Source organism: Phacochoerus africanus, chromosome 15 (genome assembly GCF_016906955.1).
Source record: "Phacochoerus africanus isolate WHEZ1 chromosome 15, ROS_Pafr_v1, whole genome shotgun sequence".
Taxonomy (NCBI): domain Eukaryota; kingdom Metazoa; phylum Chordata; class Mammalia; order Artiodactyla; family Suidae; genus Phacochoerus; species Phacochoerus africanus.
Window position 1 is genome coordinate 12646455 of NC_062558.1, and position 17803 is coordinate 12664257.

A 17803-nucleotide genomic window follows, 5' to 3' on the forward strand; every position below is an offset into this window, starting at 1 on the left:
AAGCCCAGGGATCAAACCTGCAACCTCATGGTTCCTAGTCAGATTCATTAACCACTGGGCCACGACAGGAACTCCTTATAATTTTTAAATTATAGCCATCTTCACAGGTGTGAAGTGGTATGTCACTGAGGGGTTGATTTACATTTCCTAATTACTTACCATGTTCAATACTTTTTCATGTGCTTATTGGCCATTTTTATTTATTATTCAGAGAACTATCTATTCAAGTCCTTTGCCTATTTAAAATTTGTTTTTGATATTCACTAGGTTTGATGGGATGGTACTGAATCTATAGATCAGTGGGTTGAATTGAAATATTAATAATACTGAGTCTCAGAGTTTCCATCGTGGCTCAGCGGTAACAAATCCGACTAGTATCCATGAATGAGGATGTGAGTTTGATCCCTGGACTTGCTCAGTAGGTTATGGATCTGGCAGTGCTGTGAGCTGTGGCGAGGTGCAGATGCAACTCGGATCTGGTGGTAGTGTGTCAGTGGGTGTGGGCTGTACTGTTGTAGCTCTGATTGGACTCCTAGCCTGGGAATTTCCATATGCTGCAGGTGCAGCCCTAAAAAGCCAAAACAAAAAAAACCTGAGTCTCTAATCTATGAACATGGTATATCTCTTCACGTATTCAAACCTTAAATTTCTATCTTTAAAGTTTGGAGACTTTTAGTGTAGAGATTTTGTATATCTGTTCAAAAGTTTATTCCTAAAGTATGTATTTTTACACTATTATGAGTGGAATTGCTGTTTTTTAAAAAGTTCATTTTCTAAATATTTAGTATATAATGTACAGTTGCTTTTGCATATTAACCTTCTATCCTGCAGTCTTGCTAACTTCACTTATTAATTCCAATAAGTTTGTAGTTTTCTTGGGATTTGCTATATCATCTTTCACTCATGGTTCTGGAAATCTGCTTCTCTATACTTGTCAGAAATTTGAGAGAAACTTGAGTTTTGTCTGTTTTCTGGTGAGCGAAATTCATGAGAGACAGCACAATGCACAGGATATATAATAGGTGCTTATTAAATGCTCAGTGATGGTTGGAAGGGCCTATAGATGATTGGAAAAGACTATAAAATCAAATTTCTTTATTCTAAAAGTATTATGAACACTAATTAGTTACTAGATTAAAAATTTACATTAGATAATCTAAAAAGCAAACTTTTAGTTGATAATGTGTTTTAGTGACCCCACTTTATTGTATATTACACAAATTATTTACTTTTCCTTTGTGATTGATTTCACAGTTGTATGTCATGAAAACTTATGGATGCCTTAAATTCTGCTAATGTAAGAATTACATGCAGAGGATACATCTCCCCCCCAACCAGTGGACTCAGACAACAATGTAAGAGAAAGAAGAAATACGCTACATGCCTAATAACAAGATGGAAGCAAACACCTTTCAAAGACCTGTGGTCCTATGACTCAAAAAGATGCTTAAGTTTAATATATGTAATGTTTCCTCCCCGCCCCCAGTTTTACTGAGATATTACTGACATACAGCATAAGTGTAAGGTGTAAAACATGATTTGATACTTATTATGTTCAGAAATTACCACACTAAAGTTAGTTATCATCCCATCACATTAAAAATTGCCATTTCTGTGCTAACAACTTTTAAGATCTACTCTCTTAACAGCTTTCAAGTACATAATATGGTATTGCTAATTATAGTCACAATGCTGTACATGAGATCCCTAGAACTTTCTCATCTTATGACTGTTATCTCCTCATTTGCCCAACTCCTGGCCCCTGGTGATCACATTCTACTGAGTTCAGCTTTTAGTTGGGGGTGGGGGTGGGGTTGAAGATATCTCTTGGATGATTTCATTTCCTTGGGATATGTACTCAGAATTGGGATTGCTAGATCATATCACAGTTCTATTTTTAATTTTTTGAGGAATCTCCATACTATTTTCCATAGTGGTGGCACCAACTTACATTCCTACCAATACTGCACAGGTATTCTCTTTCCTCTACATCCTTGTCAACATTGGCTCTTGTCTTTTTGATAACAGCTGTTCTGACAAGTGAGAGGTGACATTTCATTGTGGTTTTGATTTACATTTCCTAATGATTCATGATGTTGTGCTACTTTTCATGTATCTGTTGGCCACTTGTACGTCTTTGGAAAAATGTCTATTCAAATCCTTTGCCGATTTTTAAGTCAGATTTCTTTTCTTTTTGCTATTGATTTGTAAGAGTTCCTTACGTATTTTGGATAGTAACTACTTATCAGATAGTTTGCAAATATTTTCTCTCATTCTGTAGGTTGTCCTTCCATTTTTTTTGGTTTCCTTTGCTGTGCAGAAGTTTGTAGTTTGATGTAGTCCTACTTGCTGATTTTTGCTCTTGCTTATGCTTTTGGTGTCATACCCAAAGAACCGTTGCCAAGACCAATGTCAAGAAGCATTTCCCCTGTGTTTTCTTCTTGGAGTTTTATGGTTTGGGAAGCTTACATTTATTTAAGCCCTTACTCCTTTCAAGTTAGTTTTTTTTTTGCTTTTGCTTTTTAGGGCTGCACCTGTGGCATATGGAGGTTCCCAGGCTAGGGGTCCAATTGGAGCTACGGCTGCTGGCCTATATCACAGCTTACAGCAACGCCGGATCCTTAACCCACTGAGTGATGCCAGGGATCGAACCCGCAACCTCAAGTTTCCTAGTCGAATTCATTTCTGCTTCACTACAATGGGAATTCCAAGTAAGTTTTTATGAGCGGTGAAAGATAGGGATTAAAGCCTTAGGATCGATATTTTGGGATTAATCAAGCCCTCAACAGAAATCAAACTTCGACAAATCCAAGTCGGTCCTGGAGAATATTGCTATTAGGATGTTAAAGTAAAATAATCACTTTGAATTCCATCTATTTTCACTGCTTTTGCATTTTCCAAGATGTTAAAAAACTTTGAGAAATCTAACTTGATTTCTCTCAGGAGTTTTATTAGGAAGTATGCCTGCATGTGCTGTGTATTTACGATTCTCCTCCTAAAAACAAAACTAAATTTTCATAGCCATGACACATCAATCTCTTGTACTGTTAATCCTCTCCCACAGTTTACTCTGTAGACAGATCCTAGGCCCCTTGAGTGGAACGGCCTATACCTTGGGAAGGAGAGACCTGTTGAAGCATCCTGTGCCCCAGGGTGGAAGAGCTGGACACAGCAAAAGTGAAGTTGCCTTTTTCCTGCCTCTAATGACAACTGCTTCCCACTGATTCTGTCCATTCTAAAGAGAGAAGTGCCAATCAACTTGCCATAAAACCTGAGCAAGTAGTTCCGATAGTGGCGTAGTTCTTAGGTCACTATAGCCCTTTGTGGTGTTCTGCTCGCTGGCTGGGTTGGAGGACTGAAGGTGAGTGAGTGGAGCCTGAGCTGCTGGTTCAAGCCCTTATCCAGAAGGTCACAGTTGGTGTTAGCAGTCAGTGTTGGTGTTCTTTACATAGCAGACACAGCAAAGGTAAAGCACCTTTCGTACAATTTAAGAAATATATTAAATCGCACACACCAAACTAAAATTTGCTGTTCTCTTAGTTCTATATATTTTAATATTTTTCAGATACCAAATGAATACATAAGTTCAAAGTTCAACAGAACACAGAAAATACATACTTCTATACAAAATAAGTTTTATTAACAATGGGCTCACATTATAAAATACAAATAGATGGGTTCCTACTAATTTTGGGATCGTCTTTCTGACTAGGTACAGCACTGTAGACAAGTAAATAAAACAAAAATCAAAGATTAGTTCCCTCAACTGAGGCCTGTGAAAGCATGAAAAATAGGCCACAAATCATCATCTATTTACCTCCCCTTCCAACCCTGGCCTCTTGGAAAGCAGCTGCCTCTCTCATGCTGCTCCAGCTCACTGTCTTACCAGCTGGCACCCAAGAGGGCTAGGATCGGGAGGAAAACGAGTCTGAGGTTGACAGGGGGAAAGCTCTCACCTGCATCAGTGTGAGGAAGCTGGACAGAGAGTCTGGCTGTAACTCCTGAGGACGTCCCTCCAGGGCTGCTGCTTTATTTCTCACGCCAGAGAAACCACCCCAGAGACCAGCCTTGCGGTAGGGCCCTCCTTAGCCGGGCACGGGGCAGCCAGAGTGAAGGACTGCAGGGCTCGGGCACGGGGAGATGGTCGAGGTGTGCCCCTTAGAACTTCTGTAGGAATTTGAGGACAAGGTCCCTCAGTCGTACCCGGAGCATCTCATCATTGTCACAGATGATGTGGGTCGAATCTTCCTCAATCTGGATGAGTGTCTCAGCTTCCTGCAGCAGCACGATATGGCCCTTGGCTGTATCTTCCACCTTAATATCACTGAAGCCATGCTGCTCCAAAAGAAAAAGGACACGAGGATGGTGGGTGGTCTGAAAAGTAAGGGGCTGACTGAAAGGCAGGAGGATATTTCAGCAACCACGTTCTAAAAGCGACACTTCCTTGATTTGGCTAAACTGAACATTCAAGGAATTGAGGAATTTGGGATACTCCTCAGTACAAATCTTCAGACTAGTACAGGACCTACTTCAGTAACGGAATTCAAATTAAAGCCCCTAAACATGCAAAATCTCATGCAGAAACAGCAGAATTCCTACAATCCGCTTAAGCTTTTGTGAGTTACTTGAGAAGCACATCCAAGACCTGCGTTGGGGTGCTGGGCTATTCCACACCAACCCCTGTACCACTGAGGCCCCGGGTTGAAAAGCTCTATCCTGTCCCGGGAAAATGTCATTCCTCACAGCAGGATGCCACTGACGCTGTGATCTGGCAAATCCCTCCCAAGGGAGCAGAGACAGTGTCACCTTCTCTAGCGCCACCTCCAATGCTAACTCAGTGTTCTTGTGTATCAGACGTAAAGTTGAGAAAGAAGGGAAAGAAGACTGATTTGCCTGAAAAGGACACAAGAGGTAAAAACGCACTTGGTTCTATAAAACTCACACATACTTTGGGGCAGGCACAGATACTCCTCCTGCAGGAAGCGATGGGGCAGAATGGTCAGAGAAGTCAGTCAGTCAGGTCCCAGGGGTCAATTCCTGGGCATACCAGGCAGAACAACTAAACAAAGCCTTTCTGGGAAAGCAAGCTTCTTCAAGTTTTCAAGAAAAGTCAAGTGTGAGTCCTATCAGCAGGGCCGGAGCACTGCTCAGTCATGAGGAAGCAGGTACCAGTATGTTCATGGCAGACGGGGTTTCCATGGTAATTCCCACAGGGCGTCCCCATGTTATTAGGGCCCAGGAGAGCCACACAACTCAGGGGAAACCCTCCCTTCAGAGACAAAGAAATCATTAGCATAGAAAATTCCCAATAGAGGGAGAGCCCTTAATATTTGAAAAAATGCAGGATTAAAGACAAGATGGCAGGGTAGAATGACCTGAACTCACCTCCTTTCACGAACACACCAAAATCACAACTAAATGCTGACCAACCATAAACAAAAAAAGACTGGAAACTGCCAAAAAAAGATATTCTACACCTAAAGACAAAGAAGCCCAACAAGAGTAGGAGGGGTGCTTTCAAGATATAAGGAAATCTCATACCTGCTGGGTGAGTGACCCAGAAGCTGGAAAATAACCATATTGCAGAGGTTCTCCCACAGGACTGAAAGTTTCAAACCCTGTGCCAAATTCCCCAGCCTGGTGGTCTGGCATTGAGTGTAGAAACCCCATAGGACTGTGGGAGGGTGCACACAAGCTTTCAGATGTACCAGGTCCCAGGGCAAAGCAGGAGCCTGGGCCAAACCTAAGTGTGGGTCTTAGAGGGTCTCCTGGGGAGGCAGAGGGTGGCTCTGGCTCACTGTGGGGGTAGGTCACTGGAGATGGAGGCCGCAGGGAATAATCATTGGTGTGAGCTCCCTGGGAGGCTGTCATTTGGAAACATCTGACCCCATCCAACAGCCAGAAGGCTCCAGTGCTGAGAAGCCTCAGACTGAACAACTAACAGGATAGGAAACACAGCTCCACCCATCAGCAGACAGGCTGCCTAAAGTTGTCCTAGGCAAACAGCTGCCTCTAGTCACACCCCAAAATTAAATTAACCAAAATTAAAGACAAAGAAAAGGAACTTCCCTAGGCAGAAAAGTCCAGAACTAGAAACAAGAAAATTACAAATGAGAAGGCCCACTGGTAAAGGCAAACATAGCATAAAGGTAGGAAATCATCCATACACAAATATGACATCAAAACCAGCAATCATGAGGAGAGTATGATTACAGGATATTAGAAAGGCATTTGAAATTAAGAGACCAGCAACTTAAAACAATCTTGTATAGACTGCTACACCGAAACATCAAGGTAGTTTTACAACTATAAACGTAATAAAATTCACAGAAAAAAAAACAAAACCAAAAACCTCATGGTAACTGCAAACCAAAAATCTAAAATAAATAATACACAAATAAGAAAAAGCAATCTAAACAGAACACTAAAGAGAGGCATCAAACCACAAGAAAAGAAAACCAAAGAGGAAGGGAAGAAAAAAGACCTACAATAATAAATCTAAAACAATGAACAAAATGGCAGTAAGAACATAAATATCAATAAGTACCTTACATGCAAATGGATTAAATGCTCCAATCACAAGACAGAGACTGGCTAAATGGATACAAAAACAAAAGACCCACTTCAGTTCTAGGGAACATACTGAAAATGAGAGGATAGAAAAAGGTATACCATGAAAATAGAAATCAAAAGAAAGCTGGAGTAGCAATACTCTTATCAGACCAAATAGACTTTTATTTTTTATTTTTAGGGCCTCACCTGAGACATATGAAAGTTCTTGGGGCTAGGGGTCAAATTGGAGCTACAGCTGCCAGCATACAACACAGCTGCAGCAACATAGGATCCAAGCCAAATCTGTGACCCACACAGCTTGTAGCAATGCCAGATCTTTAACCCACTGAGCAAGGCCAGGGATCGAACCCACATCCTCATGGATACTATTCAGGTTCTTAACCTGCTGAACCAAAATGGGAACTCCAAAATAGATTTTAAAATAAAGAATGTTAGTTACAAGACAAAGAAGGACACAATACTGATTAAAGGATTAATTCAAGTAGAAGATATAACAATTGTAAATGCATATGCACCCAACATAGGAACACCTCAATACATAAGGCAACTGCTAACAGCCATGAATGGAGAATCAACACAGAAAGTAACACAGTAAGAGTGGGAGACTTTAACACCTCACTTACAGCAATGGACACATCATCCAGACAGAAAATCAATAAGGAAACTCAGGCCTTAAATGACACATTATACCAGATGGACTTAATTGATATTTATAGAACATTCCATCCAAAAGCAGCCAGATACACATTCTTCTCAAGCGCACATGAAACATTCTCCAGGACTGATCACATGCTGGGCTACAAAGCAAGCCTTGATAAATTTAAGAATACTGAAATCATATTAAGACCCTTTTCTGACCACAATGCTAGAAGGCTAGAAATCAACTATCAGAAAAAAACTGCAAAAAAAGACAAATATGTGGAGGCTAAACAATAGGCTACCAAGCAAGCAATGGATCACTGAAGAAATCAAAGAGGAAGTAACAAAAATACCAGAGACAGATGAAAACAAAAACATGAGGATACAAACCTTATGGGATGCAGTAAAAGCAGTTATAAGAGGGAAGTTTATAACAATACAATCTTATCTCAGGAAACAAGAAAAATCTCAAACCTAACCTTACACTTAAAGCAACTAGAGAAAGACGAACAAACAAAACCCAAAGTTAGTAGAAGGAAAGAACTCGGCAACTGGGATATTTAGTTTGGACATGGGCAGTACCTTAGAAGAATATCTCTTTTCCTGGAATTATTTACTAGAGTTAGTAGTAGTTCTTCTAAGAAGCAGCATGAATAATATTAACTTTAGCTAATTCCTCCTCCTATCAAGGAATTTTTAATTCTGTTGCCAAAACAACAGTAATCTCTGAAGTCCTGTGACTGAAGCCAGAATTTAAAAATCCTTTCAGATGAATTTTTTTTTTTCCTTTTTAACTGTAGCCAGTAAATGTCTTCTTTGGAAGGAGCAGCCATCAGGGACAAGGGGTGGCATGGCTGCTGAGCCAGGGGAGGGACGACCATCCCCTAAAATGCCCGCCTGCTCTTCTCTCCTCCCACCCTGCCTGGGAACGGCTAGCCCTGCATCCCAAGCTCCTGGGGATCCAGTGATGCTGATGCCCTCTGCTCACACTGGCAACACGCCCACCCCTAGTCTTGACACTCAGCCTGGACATGCCTCTCCTGTGAGGTGGCCATGCTGGCTCTGATAGCAAGGGGTGTTCTCATGGAAGAGAAGGGGTCCACAGGGGGTAGATCCTTCTTCCTACTGGCCTCCACCTGCCCCCCCCCAATATGTCCCAGCTACATTTTCAGAGAAAGACCTTTCTTTGGTCTATTCCCATAGGAAGCAGGGTCTGGTGGGGGTGTCTCCCCACAGATGGGTATTGCAGGGGGAGGAAGGGCCAGCAGGGGAACGACCAGGGCACCATGGAGAGGGCACGCTCTCCTCTATCTCTGCCATGACCAAGGACCAAGCAGATACTCCAGGGGCAGCAGCTCAGGCAGTGGGGACTAATAACAAGCAGCAGCCACCGTGAGTGGAGCAGGATGGCCCCAGCACACGCACTCACCTTCTCCAGGGTCTGCACAAACTGTTCCACAGGGATGGAGCCACTCAGCAAAGGCTTCACAACCTTGCAGTCGGGGACTTCCTCACTTGCCCGCTTTCTCTTCTTGCCGCCTACGGGCTGGGCAGGCCTGGGTGGGGGCTGGGCAGGAGGCAAGCAGGAATCAAGGACTCCACCCATGGAGCTGCAGAGATTAGTGCAGGCCACCCGATAATCTATCCCAAGCAGGACCCCCTCCAGGTGGTGGAAATACTTGGCAGGCATCTGTGCTCAGGGTCACTCCCAGCTGGATTTCCAAACAAGTTGAAGCCAACCACACCTGGAGAATCAACTCCTTTGGCAAAGACATCTTCCCTTTATCAAGATCCATTTTTAATTTTCAATCAGTTCAATTCAGGACTGAGTAAAGTCTTAATAAACCATGTTGGTGGCGGTAGGTGGAGCAGCACAGCAGCAGGATGCTGGCTATGGGGCCAGCCTGATTGGTTATAGTCTCTCCCTCAAGAAAATGAAGGCCAGAGAAATAGCCCATAAGATGATGATGATGAAGAAAATTTTGTGAGGATTAACTAAATGCGTGTAGGACCCAGCTCAGGGTCCGGTATGATGTCAGTGGCTGCTGTCAGCACATGATGCAGGGGACCAAGAGCGATGCGGCCTCAAAGAGCTGCCCCTCAAGGTGGCACATGGGTCATGAAGTGAGGTGCGGAGCCCTCCAGCTGCCTAGCCTCAGGCCACCTGCCCCAGTCTGCTGCCTTCCAGGCCCCTGTGGGCAGGAGCAGGGGCTGCATCTGCTGTGGGGCCCCCATCCCTACCTCAACCTTGCAGGCTCAGGGTGGTGCCTATGGGAGCTTGCTGAGAGCACGTGGGCAGCTGGTGATGCTGGTGCCCTCAGAGCTGTGGACCACACTTGGGATGATGCGTGGTCCCATCTCCATGAACAATCATTTCTCTTGGCTTCTATCTCCCACGTAAGGTGTGGAGAACTGATATGCAGTGCTCTCTCCATTTCAAATCAAATCCCTCAGGTAGTCTGGTCTCCAGTATCTGGTGGTGTGGGAGGCACTGTCCTGGGGGCTGGCTGGAATGTTAGCATCTTCTTGGGAGGAATGGTTCCCAGTAAGCCCCACCCACCCTTCCCTAGGATACCTGAAGAACGTGCTTGTTATCTTTAGTGTGCAGCACGGCTGAGACGGTGGCCAAGGAAATGCCAGGCTTAATCTCCATGGGCACCAGAGAGTCTGCGAGCTGTGGGGCAAACAGAGGGGTTTAAGTCAGGCTCAGTGTGAAGTGGGGGGAAGGGGAAATGCACAGCTCAGAGACGGATGGTGATAGCCCAGGGTCAGCACACCATGTGCCCCGGCCAGCCTGGTGGGAAAGCTACCAGATAAAGTGGAACTTTTAATGATTACTATTTATTCACTTTTTCTTCTTTTGAATTTTTACTTACACCATTGCAATCTAAAATGACCAAATAACTTTAAGAAGGTAAAAAAACCTCTAATTTTTAATAAAAAATACATCTTACACACACTCAATTGCAATGAAGACAGGAGGTGAGAGAGGGGCAGACAAGAGAAAAGACAGGACGGTGGCAGCAGGTAAATGGGCTGAGAAGAGGAAGCAAACGAAGTGCAATAATTCTTGCAGTGCTTTTCCTGGAGACTGGCTGAGACTCTCCACAGAGTGACCCAGGTCAGGCAAGAAGACTATCCAGAGCGCTGGTTCTCAGTGGGGTGCATGGTCCCTGGGGCTTCTGAAACTCTTTCAGGGCACTGAGATCAATACGGCCGTCACTAATAAGATGTTTTTGCTTTTTCAATTTCATTCTCTCCTGAGTGTTCACTGGAATTTTCTAGAGGCTCCATAACATGTATATCACAACAGACTGAAAGCAAAAGGAGACAGCCAAATCCAGCTGTCTTCCAGAAGCAGGCATTTGCAAGAATCAAACAGTGATCTTCTTTATCTTTTTTTAAAGAAAGAGTCTCATAAAAAATATTTTAGTTGTGTTAACATCTAATGGGTTTATATTGTTTTAATTTTATTAAATTTTTTTTTTTTGGTCTTTTTGCCATTTTCTTGGGCCACTCCCGCGGCAATATGGAGGTTCCCAGCCTAGGGGTCGAATTGGAGCTGTAGCCGTCAGCCTATGCCAGAACCACAGTAATGCGGGATCCGAGCCGCGTCTGCAACTTACACCACAGCACGGCAACGCCAGATCCTTAACCCACTGAGCAAGGGCAGGGATCGAACCCACAACCTCATGGTTCCTAGTCGGATTCGTTAACCACTGAGCCACGATGGGAACTCCTATTAAACCTTTTTTAAAAGCCTTTAATTTTTTTTTTTTAATTTTATTTTGTCACTGGTATTTCTTTTTTCTTTTTTTTTTTTGTCTTTTTGCCATTTCTTGGGCCACTCCTGCGGCATATGGAGGATCCCAGGCTAGGGGTCAAATCGGAGCTGCAGCTGCCAGCCTACGCCAGAGCCACAGCAAGGCAGGATCCGAGCCGCGTCTGCGACCTACACCACAGCTCACGGCAACACCGGAACCTTGACCCACTGAGCAAGGGCAGGGATCGAACCCTCAACCTCATGGTTCCTAGTCGGATTCGTTAACCACTGCGCTACGACAGGAACTCCAAGCCTTTAATTTTTACATAGCAAATATCAATAGATGTAACCCCCACACACAAACGCTCCTGGGGGTCTCATTTTTCGGAAGTCTTGAGACCAAAACATTTGAGGACTGCTGGCTTAGAGGACTGGAATCTGAACCTAAGCCTTCAAGCCCAGAGCCACTGTAAATACCAGACAAAAAAGAATCCAAAGACACTGTGTCAGAGTCTTTCACTTTGAGATGAGCAAAATGCAGAGAAAATGATAAATAATAACAACACATTAAATAATAATAACAACTAGAAGTGGGGATGGTTAGTGCCACTTCTATGCTACAAATTACAGAACAAAAACTTGGACCCTTTTTGGAGGAAGAACTTGCTTTCATCTACCCGCAGCAACCAAAAAAATCCACTATCAATGCCAAATTACTGCAACAAAACAAAAAAATCCCAGCACAGGCAATATTAACCTCATGGGTTAAGCAACCCGAAGTCTACAGCAAAGAGCCATGATTTCAAAGATCCAGCAGGTTTCAGGAGGACAGTTGGTCAAAAAAGAGTCCTGACCAACCTGCAGGATGACAGAGCTAGGTATCCAGGGACCCACAATGGCACACAGGTGGGGGTGGGGCAGGCCTCAGGGTCAAGGCTGAGGTTCTATGCCTACTGCACTTGAGGGAGGGGCTTCATGAAAGACAGAACAGGGTGCTGTGCAGCCCTCAAAGCCAATCTCTTCCTCCTCTGGCTCAGTGTCAGGTTTAACAGAGGAAGATTTACCTTTTATGTTGCTGATTTAAAATGGGAATAAGGAGTTCCCATTGTGGCTTAGCAGTAATGAACCTAATAACCACGGGGATGAGGGTTCGATCCCTGCCCCGCTCAGTGGGTTAAAGATCTGGTATTGCTGTGAGCTGTGGTATAGGTCAGAGATGCTGCTTTGATCTGGCATTGTTGTGGCTGTGGTGTGGGCTGGCAGCTGTAGCTTGGATTCGACCCCTAGCCTGGGAACTTCCACATGCTGAGGGTGTGGCCCTCAAAACCAAAAAAAAAAAGAAATAAAAATAAATAAAGAGGGAACAAGCTAACATGGACTGTTTAATCACGGTGAGGATAAACTTGGGCATGGGAGATGCCAGAAGTTTATTAGTCAGATTGTTTCTCTGTAGATGGCTAGCATTTCTGTTTGTGTCTTCCTTTTGCCTTTTTTATTAAAACCTGGCACATGTGGAATACAGAGGTCTCTTACACCCGTGGGTCTCAGATTTTAGCTGGAGGGCTGGCTAATACCCAGACGGCTGGGCCTCTCCCTGGAAGGTCTGATGCAGTAGGACTGAGGTGGGCCTGGAGAACTTGCACCTATAACAAGTTTCCGGGATGCTGCTTGCCGGTTCTGATTACACTGAGCACCCCTACTGGGATCTCTGGGCCGTGGGCCTGAGGGCCACATTACCACAAATCAATCAGAGGCCCTACTCTCACTTAGTTTCAAGGACAAAATCTGTATCATTTGTTAGCTATGACCTTTGGGGAAGAAATACAGCGGTGATCACCTGAGGCTTCTTCAGAGATGGAGAAGACCCTTCCTTCACTGCCTGGTGAGACCAGGTCAAACGGAGTAAGTGTACCTGTGTCATAACGTGAGTGAGATAATCCATGGAAAGGGCGGAGTACAGGCCCTGGCCCATTGTGAGGGCTCAATAAACATGATCTGCATAATTAAATAAGGGAGGCAAGGAGCTGGGCCAGCGAAATATGGAGAAAGGATAACCTGGAACCTAGAGATGAAAGGATTTTTATTCTCTTGGTCTTGCTAGGATGTGGCCTCAGGGGAGAGCAGAGGAGAGGCCAGCTCCATGCTAAGTGCTGTCAGGTGCACTAAGCACCAGGAGGAAACTCCTGACACAGGCAGCCCTGGCCACCTCTCTCCTGAAGGGGCTGTTACTAGAAATCAAGTCAAGTGCTGAGCTGAGAGACCAGGGTGTGAGCTGCTGTACTCACAAGCCCTAAAGAAAAAGGAATATTTTCCTTTTAAAGAATTAGGCAGTCAGCCTAAGGAGCTGTACGTATCTTTCCACCAGGTTATTGCTTAACATGTGGTTTGACTGCCCCTTTATTTATTTATTTTACTGGCCTCACCCACGGCATGTGGAAGTTCCTGGGCCAGGGAGTGAACCCACACCACAGCAGTGACCCAGGCCACCACAGTGACAATGCTGGATCCTTAATCTGCTGTGCCACAGGGGAACTCCTGGACTGCCCCTTTAAAAAAATCAGCCTGGAGTTCCTGTCATGGCTCAGTGGAAACAAATCTGACTAGCATCCATGAGGATGTGGGTTTGATCCCTGGCCTTGCTCAGTGGGTTAAGGATCTGGCGTTGCCATGAGCTGTTGATGTAGATGGCAGACATAGCTCGGATCCTCTGGTGCTGTGGCTGTGGCACAGGCCAAAGGCTGCAGCTCTGATTCAATCACTAGCCTGGGAACCTCCATATGCCTCCGGTGCCCACCCCCCCAAAAAAGACAAAAAATTATCTTTATAACTTTCCCTACTTCATCTCTCCAGCCTGGGCTCACAGGCAGCATGCCTGGATCCCTCCATCCGGCCACACACTGTGTGCTGAGGAGGGCACATGTGCTGTGCCAGTTCCTTCCCCAGGAAATAAGAGTGAAATGAAAATGGGTGTAAAATGTGAATGATTATCTACTTACATGTGTCTTAATGAAAAACAACTGCTTGCAGTGAAAAAAAAATCTGGCTAGTTTGATGCTGCTCAATCAATTTTATCTAAATTAGTTACTGGAATTCATTTAGATCTCCTTTATCTATTGCTCTTAATAATAATAATAAAAATACCTCAGGTTAATTGTGGACAAGCCTGGATGTATTGGACACTGGGGCCCTGTTCATGGCACATGGCCTTGCTCCCCCACCAGCCTGTCAGGGCCTTGGGGGTGGGTAATACGCAGGGGCTTAGCCTTCAAACCTAAGATCTGGATATTCTTCTGAGCTCCAGAGAGCATCTGGGTACACTGCCTTTTTTTTGGCTTCGTGCATGGCATGTGGAAATTCCCAGGCTGGGGATTGAACCTATGCCACAGCAATGACCCAAGCCACAGCAGTGATGACGCTGGATCCTTTAACCTGTAGGCCACCAGGGAACTCCAGGGATACTGCTTTTAATGATTGGTTTTCCTACCTCTCTTCCCTGTTTGTCAAAAACATGTTCAAGCATTTCAAGAGGCAATGGGAAGCCAGCAGCAGCGTCCCTCTGAGCTCTGCACACAGTCACTGCAGGAGTCAGCCACATGCCTTCTGCTGCCTTCTCCTCACACCTGTCACTGGTGTACAGCACACCTCAACCGTCCTGCCTGCACCATATGCTTTTACTTTTTCCTATTAAAATAAGCTCAGATTTTGCATAGCTAAGAAATAACTGGACTTCAATAGAATAAAAATTTTAAGTTATACTAAAATGGACACAAGTGATAATCAAAGCTTACACTCCTTTCTTTTCAGTCACTCATCTCCTCCATCTATCTCTGAACTTAGTGAAACCTGACCCTCGATCCTAAATAAGGTCCAGGAGGGAGGAGAAACCCCACAGCCCTAAGGTGGTTAGGACAGAGCTGGCAGCGGCGCTTCTGTTCTCCAGGCCCTGGCTCCCCGATCACGTGCTAAACTTCAATATAAGCAGTCCTCCAGCAGGCCTGATGCTGACAGCTGTTACTTCATCACCTGAAACATGAGGCGGCTCTGAAAATTTCACCCCTCTCCCCAGTTACTGGCTTAAGGTCTATGTGCTTAGGTTCACCTATGTGTGACGCCAACCCCAAAGGAGGCCATCAGGGACTCAAGTGGGAAACCCAGGTTAACCCTGGGAGGCGGCACGGCTCACCTCAGGCGTGATTTCGATCTTCTCGTACCGACGCTTGAAGGGCAGGGCGAGGACCTCGGCGCGCCGGTAGGACATGGCGGGCGGCTGGCAGTCGATCATCAGGTCCATCCTGTGGGACTGCGCTGGGGGCGGCTGGGTGTACTGCTCGGGGCAGACCACGTGCAGGGGCTGGGGTGCCAGCGGGACGGGGCCAGATCAGCGAGAAGGAAGGAGGAGGAGAGGAGGCCATGAGGCAGAAGCAGGCCATCCCCACTCTGATTCTCCCTTCCTAGTGCTCAGGATCACCTCTTGGTTGTTTTGAATGTCCGTCCTCTCAAACCCAGCAACCAGCGAGGGAAGTTGGCAGGAAGAAGGACAAAAGTTGCAGGGAACACCCCTGACCTGCTGGCTATGCTGATGAGTGAGGAATTTACTGCCTTGGCTTGTACTTGTTTCTCTTTTTTCACTCCATTTAAGTCACTCTGATGGTGACATTTACCCGAGTGTCTGCAAGTCCCTGGAAGGCAGTCTTCTTGTCACTTACCAACATCTATTGGTACAGCTACTGGCTGATTAGCAAGACCTGAGACTTTCTGTACTAGTTTGGTTTTCTGGGGTTGGAGTTTTTTCTGGTCTGGATCTGCAGGTCTACTGTTATTAGGCAGTGGGCAACGGTCAGGCCATACCTTCAATTGTGTGTGACACACTGAATCTGACAGAATTTTTTTTTTTTTTAACAAAATGTCTCTTATTATCTTGAGAGAAAAATAATTAGTAAGCCAATGTTACTCTGGACACATATCACCCAAGTGGAAACTGATCCTGGCACCCAGAAGAGTCACTGCTTTGAGTCAAGCATGTGGACCAAGCCTCAAGTTCCCAGAACAAGGCTTCCAACAGGCCCAACAAGCTGCATTTCAAACAGCCCTTGTCCCTCAGGACAGACACCTCTCCTCCTCTTCAGAACCACCCTTCCTTCTCCTTCCTGCCTGGTTAGCATCTTATGACCCTGTCTCAAAGCCAGGCGGCTCCACAGTCACCACCCAAGGACATTCCCCCCCAGGTTTTCCTCTCCTGCAGTGGAGGCCGGCTTAGGGACTGTGGCCTGAAGTCACTCAGGAATGAAAACAACAGGCTTGCAACTGCTGCTTCCAGCAGCATGTTGATGGGCACTCCATGGGCTGTCAAGTCGCTTGGGTAAACCGCGTCACCTGACTGCTCTAACCATGTCTAGAGAAAGCCCGTGTTCTTTCCTTGCATGGCAGCAAGCTAGGGGTCACTGTCATCCGTCACCCCTGTACTCCCGAGGCATCCAGCTTTCTCTGTTTCCTGTTTCCCTGTCTTCCACTTTCCTGTGAGCACCTCTCCTCCTGAAGTCAGAGGTTCTGTGACAAGGAGGAAAGCAAACTTCTGACTTGTGGGGAGCCAACCATGCCTCGTTCATTAACTGGGGAGGAGACAAGAGACGAGCCAGGGCACCCCAGGGCTTACCTAAGGTTCCGGGCGCACCAAGGTAATGGGACGGCAGAAACCTGTTCTGAGCTGCCATCCTCAACTCCTACACCCCCCCACCCCACAAAACACGGTCCACTCGAGCGGCAGCCGACCCAGGGCAGTGAGTTCTTTCCCATGCTTCATCCCATTTCTTTCTGTGCAGATGATCTTCCTTTACCCCAGCTACCCCCGTCCCTTCTCTCTGCCAGAAAATGCCAAATGAAACAAACAAAAGCAAATACCCAAACCCACACAAACAAAAAGTGTAAGAACGCTGTTTGTGGTGCTAATTCACGTGTGTAACAAGAACCCAAGGTATGTTTCAGTTCAACTGTCTTTCCCTTGATGAGTATGTTTCTACAATGACTTTTTCTGGTGGGGGGAGGGGAGTGATTTGCTTTTAACTGGGCACAAATAGTCCTCATTAAAAATAATACACTCGATTTCTTTTTAGAGTAGTAACTCCTTCCACGGTACAAAGCTATTCCCCTGGGGCCTGCGGGGTACAGGGCCCAGCTCTCTGCAGACCCTTGAGGGAAGGGAGAAAGGCGTGCAGCTCCATCCGCCCGCACCACACCACAGACACCAACTGCATGGGGCTGCCGGGCCCACGGGGGGCACCTCCATGGTTTCCCTGTTACCTGCACTTCTTTGAGCAGCTTTGACACTTGGATGAAATTCAGTCGCGTATCAATGGGGCAGTATATGCATTTCATGGCCAAGGGCTGGTAGGGAGCCAATGCTTCCAGGTATGAGAAGTCAGGTTCTAAAGAGAACACAAGAAAAGAACATTTAAAATGCAGGCAGCAGAGGAGCAGCCAAGTGAAGAAGCAGCCCAGCAGACAGCCAGATCCGGGGGGTGGGAGGTGGGGGGAGCTGGGTTCCCAATCACGGCAGGGAGGGGTGATTTATGAGTGAGGAGGGGGAGGGGCTAGACTGACCACTGCAGGGCGGACGTTCCACTGGAGAAACTGGTGTGAGCTTAATGTTTTCCACACAGATGGAGAGAGAGATTAGACAAATGAGGGGAGAAATAAATGGGGGAGAAAGGAAAGCTCTTCTTTGCAAAAAAATGCCAACAAATAAATGTAAAAGAAATGACAGCATTGAAAAAAAAAAATCACCATTTGACAATCATCACAGTAATCACTTATTCGGATCAGAACCATCAG

The 17803-nt window shown here is 45.6% G+C and overlaps 1 protein-coding gene across 3 annotated transcripts in view; it reads right to left on the bottom strand.

Moving 5' to 3' along the window:
* Positions 1–3542: 3542 nt before the first annotated feature.
* Positions 3543–17803, bottom strand: part of INTS9 (integrator complex subunit 9) — a 114419-nt gene continuing 100158 nt past the window's right edge. For all 3 annotated transcript variants that reach the window (XM_047761039.1, XM_047761038.1, XM_047761040.1), the window contains exons 13-17: positions 17273–17397; positions 15159–15326; positions 9788–9886; positions 8642–8779; positions 3543–4335 (exon numbers count right to left, since the gene is read on the bottom strand). In XM_047761039.1, the coding sequence (XP_047616995.1) occupies positions 4159–4335; positions 8642–8779; positions 9788–9886; positions 15159–15326; positions 17273–17397 (707 nt within the window). In that variant the 3' untranslated portion in view covers positions 3543–4158. The remainder of the gene's footprint in view (positions 4336–8641; positions 8780–9787; positions 9887–15158; positions 15327–17272; positions 17398–17803) is intronic.